Source organism: Sinocyclocheilus anshuiensis, unplaced genomic scaffold (genome assembly GCF_001515605.1).
Source record: "Sinocyclocheilus anshuiensis isolate Anshui unplaced genomic scaffold, SAMN03320099.WGS_v1.1 scaffold758, whole genome shotgun sequence".
NCBI lineage: Eukaryota > Metazoa > Chordata > Actinopteri > Cypriniformes > Cyprinidae > Sinocyclocheilus > Sinocyclocheilus anshuiensis.
The window spans coordinates 391,875-398,383 of NW_015548126.1; the positions used below are offsets into that span (position 1 = coordinate 391,875).

At 36.0% G+C, this 6,509-nt stretch overlaps 1 protein-coding gene across 1 annotated transcript in view; it reads left to right on the forward strand.

Moving 5' to 3' along the window:
* LOC107704689 (nephrin-like) overlaps positions 1-6,509 on the forward strand; it is a 77,910-nt gene that overhangs the window by 27,289 nt on the left and 44,112 nt on the right. Inside the window, exons 6-7 of the mRNA XM_016507677.1 lie at positions 1,796-1,899; positions 4,491-4,612. Of these exons, the coding sequence (XP_016363163.1) occupies positions 1,796-1,899; positions 4,491-4,612 (226 nt within the window). The remainder of the gene's footprint in view (positions 1-1,795; positions 1,900-4,490; positions 4,613-6,509) is intronic.

Here is a 6,509-nt window from a genome sequence, read left to right on the forward strand (position 1 = left end):
ATTGATTGATTGATTTATTGATTGATTGATTGATTGATTGATTGATTGATTGATTGTGTCTCTGAGCAACATGACGTTGTTTTGTTTCTGAATGAACCAACCGTTTAAATTATTCGGTTCAATCGCAATGACTCACTTAAACTTGCTGCCACCTACTGGCGGTTTTAATTTCACATTTAAAGTATCTTTTCATTTTTTTAATAATTTCAAATATCAGTATTCAACATTATAGTTACTTGTTAAGAACGGACCATTATTCTAAAGTGTTACCGAAATGTATTGTTTCTTATATTGTAAACAATGTATTTTATTTAAAGATTTATATATTTTATTTATGAACTGATGTTCAGCTGCACTTTTTAATAATAAACTTATTTTCGGGTCATCAGTCATCCGAGCTCGGTAAGGTCACTGACGTGGAGATGTATCTTTAATTTCAACACGTTGATTGCTCACTAAAAAAACCCACAGATAATTTTTTTCAGGCTATTGATGTTTGATTTTGACTTGACAAAGTGGTGATATATAAGTGTGTAATTTGTTTACTTTTTTATTAATCTTCCCGTTATTGTTCATTCAGACACAAGAGGCGGAATTTATCGCATGAACCAATCATAACCAGTCATATCCAATCATATCACGATGGAGGCATTGCCTCCTCTCACGTGACTTTTCCCCCATTCATTTTCAATTACTCCAAACTCACGGCATGTTTTAGGGGGTCTGTTAAAACTCAGTGGGCTCAGGGGAGGCAAGAAAGTCCCGGACTCCTATTGTTACTTTACTTGCTGGTGTCACTGTTTGACAGTTTTACTTGAGAAAAACGAATGATTTATACGGTTTTTATGTAATATTTTGTAATATTTGTGTTGTTTTATTATTGTACTATGACTATTTTTTCTCACTGCCTCCCTTGCCTTCTTGGGAAAACGCGCCTGATATATACGTGTATATATATATATATATATACATGTGTATATATATATATAATATACGTATATATATATACACATGTGTATATATATATATATATATACACATGTGTATATATATATATATATATATTATTGTAAGGTTTGAGAGCTACAGCAGAGGGGAAAGATTTTATGAGAGTTATGACTTCAATTTCCATATAGTACTTTCCTCAAGCAAAGCTGTCATGTGTCTTGCAAAGACTTGAAATATAGCCCTAAAGTGTCACTTTATAGTCTTTTTCAATTTTGGAACTTGAAAACCTAAGTACGCCTCCATTCACTTTTATTTTATGCAAATGAGCAGCCTGGACATTCTGCGTAACGTCTTCTTTTGTGTCATACAAAAGAAAAAAGTTCATACCAGTTGGAATGATGTGTGAAATGACAATGGAATTGATTCCTTCAATTGTAGAGTCTTCTGTAGTAGTATCCTGTTTCAGTAGTGATATACTGTAAAACCACGTTTTCTTTATTAAAATTTTTTTTTTTAACTTCACATGCATCATAATTACCTAGACTGTCCCAAATTTTGCAGCCTCGTAAATGTTTTGTCTATCGGCGAATCCTGAAATCCATTTGAAGTTTATTTTTTTAAATCTTCTGCATTCCACTTTTGCTGCGCTCTTGAATAAGGTATTGCTGACCAATCAAATCTTGGAGGCCAGGTACAGTTAAGTGTACGCTGGCAGTGCTCCAGGCTGGCAAATGGAGTAAAGTTATGAGCTCAGTGGGTTTGTGGGTAATTGTGGCAACATCGGGGATGAGAGAGTGGCACAGTGTGAAACGCATTAACGCAAGTCAACCCTGCTCTCTCTTTACAGCATCAGGGCACGAGGTTCAGACAACGCACGGCAGCTGACATGTCGAGTGAAGAACCCAGCCGCTCATCAAGCTCTCGAGACTAGCATGACCATGAGGGTATTCTGTAAGAACCCTGCAATTGTGACTTAAATTCACACTGAATGTGTTTACAATGAATTACTCCTAATAATCAATCATTAATGGTGATCTGTGATCAGTGTTTAATTAAATGGAGCACATACTGTAAATAATGAAAATCGCCATGATTTTGAATTTAAATCAAAGATTTTCTCACACAGTTCATGGCCACAGCTATGTAACTCGTAGTTAGTTGGGCCTTTTCCTGTCAAGTAATACTCTTGTTCCTTTCACTATGAAAATAAATTTGCCCTTCACTCTGAGACGATAACACTTACCAAGACCAGGAGTACACCCTAAACCACTAAAGGCAGCATGAAGCACTGTCTGCCATTTTACTTCCACAATGTGACTTATTTACTTGTGAAACAGGGTATTCGAAGAGAAAAAATTTGAATTTTATTCACTTGGTATTGTGAAAAATGTTTTTTGTATGTTATTCAAGTAAATAATGATATTTAACATCTAAATACATTAGGTTAGACCAATAAAATTAAATTTTAAGGGTTGGATCAGATGGACTTCTTATATGGATCCCCTAAAGGGACATGGTAAAAATTGTAAATGAGAAAGAAAAAAAAACAAGTTTCTCGTAGAAACACAAATGGTTTACGAGATTTTTTTAGAGAGAACGCAAATGTTTTGCGAGCAAACACATAGTTTCTTGGGAGAATGCAATATTTTTGTGAGTAAGCATAAAATGTTTTGCTAGAGAAAGCGAACTTTCTCGGGAGATCGCAATACTTTTGTGAGAGAGTGCAAATTTTTTGAGAGACAAGGCAAAGTTTCTTTGGAGAATGCAGTACTTTTGCTAGAAACTGCAAATGTTTTGAAAGACAATGCAAAATGTCTCAGGGGAACTCAATACTTTTGCGAGAGAATGCAAAGTTTGCCAGGGAAACGTAACATTTTTGCGAGAGAATGCAAATGTTTTGCGAACAGTCGCAATGTTTCTTGTGAGAGTGCAATATTTTTGCAAGAAAACATCAAATGTTTTGCGAACAGTCGCGATGTTTCTTGTGAGAGTGCAATATTTTTGCAAGGATTTTTTGTTTTGCTAGACAATGCAAACTTCCTTGGGAGAACTTGTAAAGAGAACGCAAATGTTTTTCAGTTTCTCAAAAGAATGTAATACTTTTCCTAGAGAATGCAAATGTTTTGATAGACAATGCAAAGTTTCTCGGGAGAATGCAACACTTTTTTGCTAGAAAGCGCAAATATTTTTGTGGGTAAACGCAAAGGTTCTCGGGAGAATGCAGTACTTTTGTGAGAACACGCAATGTTTTGAGAGAGAAAGCAAATTTTCTCCGAGGAATTTTTGTGAGAGAATTCAAAAGTTTTGTGAGCGAACACAAAAGCATTCAAATATTCCTCCCAGCTTATGTTTTTTTCCATCACCTTGTCACATTAGGGGCTCCGTACCTTCATGACATTTCAAACGTGTCTTTTTTTCTGCAAAACATCATTTTTTTTTTTTTTTATGTTGCCATCCATACAATTAAAAGTACTGTAAATGGGATTCAAAATCACATTGAACCCCACTGACTTTTATGGTATGGACAAGAAACACAGAGACATTTTTCATAATATCTTTTGTGCAAACATTTTGAACTATCCCTTTAAGGTATCAATTGTGGCTTGCCATGTTCTACCAAGTAGGGTTGATTTACGGTTCATGTTGACTTTAAAAAAAGAAACACCAAAGTCCTTTCAAATCAGTTTAGAGCATCATGTTTTATCTCATACTTTTTCCATGTTATGTAAGCTTATCTATTATGTTATTAGGTGAGCTTTGAAAACCTATGCAGCCTAATGCACGTTTTAAATTCCATGTGATATGATGCATTTCACAGGCATAAGCTTCCACCGAAACGCCAATCACATTTTTTTCTGCTCACTAAATTTATGCTTTAAAACACTGGCCCCCCTTCCCTCACCCCAGCTCATGGTTCCATTACCGCCCAGCCAGTGCAATAAGTGCTAATGTAGCAGAACCGATGGCCAGCAACGCTGTCTTACTCAGCACGCCTGGCCCATCAAATCCAACTTTCCACTGCCCATTTTCATCTGCAGCAGATTGTGAGCAAGACAGCACTTTGTCATGGCAGACTCTCATCCGTCCATCGCGCCCGCTTCCAAACTGATTGGGGCAATAACAAAGAGCGGCCCAGCCCCATAATTTATTTTATGGCAAATGTATTATTCAGGAGCCCCACTGTAATTTATTCATGTTCCACATTGCCTTATTACGGTTTAAACATCTGTTATTTTGGTTTATGGACTGGTGCCAGTGTGTGGGTCGCTCTTTATACTTAATGGTTTCATCAAAGGGACAAGCGATGTCTTCCCGCTGCACTGGTGTTAAATGTCCTCGATTTAATAATGTTGTACGGGACTAAAATAGAGTCGTGCTCTTCCTGACGCTGTGATGCTCAAACTTGTGGTCGTTTTTCTACCTTGCTCTTTCTTCTTCTTCCTCCACTTCATCTTTCATGACTGGCTCTAACATGAAAAGACAATACGAATGATTCAAACTTCTGTCTATTGATGTCGTAACCCTTCATTCATTTCGTTCAGTTCCCCCACAGGCTCCGGTGATCATGGGATTAGAAAATGAAGAGGTCAAAGCTGGTTCCTTTCTCAGGTTGGTATGCATGTCGTACGGGGGCAACCCACTAGCCACTCTGCATTGGACTAAGGTGAGAGAAATTCATCCTCGGTTGCCCTTTTCTTTTTCCGGAATAATTACTTGGCCTCTTCCTTTACTTGGAGGATACAAAAAAGTCCTTGATTTTTTTAGTTTATATTTATTGATTAAACTTTTATCTGCCACAAATTAAAAAAAAATCTGTTTGATTAATAAAACTTTACAAAAAGGTCCCATGAGTTAATGCATTAACTATTAACTAACTATTAGCAGTACATTTTTTGGTAACACTTTAGAATAGGGAACACTTATTCACTATTAACTACGACTTTTCCCTCAGTAAATTCCTAATTTGCTGCTTATTAATAGTTAGTAAGGTAGTTGTTAAGTTTAGGTATTGGGTAGGATTAGGGATGCAGAATAAGGTCATGTAGAATAAGGCATTAATATGTGCTTAATTACTACTAATAAATGGCTAGTATTCTAGTAATATGCATGCTAATAAGCAGCTAGTTAAGAGACCTTAAAATAAAGTGTTACCAATTGTTTGCATTATTTATTGATTTTTGCTAACATTTAATACAAATATAACTGTTCTTTGTTAGTTCTTGTTAAATCAGGTCCATTAAGCAATACAAAAGATACAACTTTTGATTTTAAGAATGTATTGGTAAATGTTGAAATTAAAATTAACTAAGATTAATAAATGCTTTAGAATTATTTTTCATTGGTAGTTAATGTTAAGTAATATAGTTAACTAATGGAAACAAATGGAAACTTATTGTAAAAAGTTGACGAATGCATTGAACACATTCATTAATTCTATTTTTTTTGTTTAAGACCTCCAAGGTGGGATAAGCCGAAAATCATTACTTTTTGGGTAGGGGATATTAGGATAATTTTATAGTTTATCTAGCATATGTGATAGTTCACAAACCAAAAAACATGGAACTTGTGCCTCTAAAATGTCACGGGACACCAAAGTGTACTGCATTCATGGAACGTGCCACTATAAATTGGCCCAAATGTTATGTTAAGCAGGTACAGTAGCTGTTAGATGAAAAATGATGGGCTGCATCATTCAACCATGCGAGAGCTGTTTACCAAAATGCTTTGCAGGCCAATTACCATAAATGTAATGCCAAAGTAAGGTCACAGTGGAACATAGGTTGCTAAAGTAATTTGAAGCTAGGTGGAATCTGGCAGGTGCACCAGTGGTTGTTATATTCTTTAAATTTTATCAACCTCAGAAATTATGAAGCATTGGCATCTCAAACAGCTTAATAAATGTGATGCAAAGCTTCAGTGCCACTGAAAATTCTGCTGAGACTGTGTCAGAGGACTAACTCAAGATAACAGCATGCATATGTTCACAAAAAAACTATGCTGAGAGCACAGAATGAACAAAAGCAGTGCTTTTTATAAAGGCCATTCAACATTTCTTAAAGACACTCTGAGAGTGGCTCTCGAGTAATGTTAAGTGGACTGCCCTTGTGTAAATTGTTCTCTTAAATAGGACATTAGGAAACTATGATAAATATGGGGGGGGGTGCGTGTGAGTGAATGACTAAACTCAGCAAGCCTAGGGGTAAGCTGAAAGCTGCAACCAAGAACTTTATTAAACGTCTGTGTTTAGAGACAGAGAGAAGATGTCAAGCTTTAAATCATTTGCAAGTGAAGTCTAGGCACACGAATCTACTTTTCAATTCATGTAGTGTCCCGCAGACAGACTCACAGCGGAGACTCTCAGTTTACTTTGATAAAATGTGTCAGTCCTGACATCTCTAATAATTTTCAGCTAATGCAAATGTTAGCGTCTGCAACACTGTTGACTGGATGACTGATCTCAGACACAAATGTCTTTTTCTCGAAGTAAAGTTTGCATCTATCTATCTATCTATCTATCTATCTATCTGTCTATCTATCTATCTATCTATCTATCGATCTAT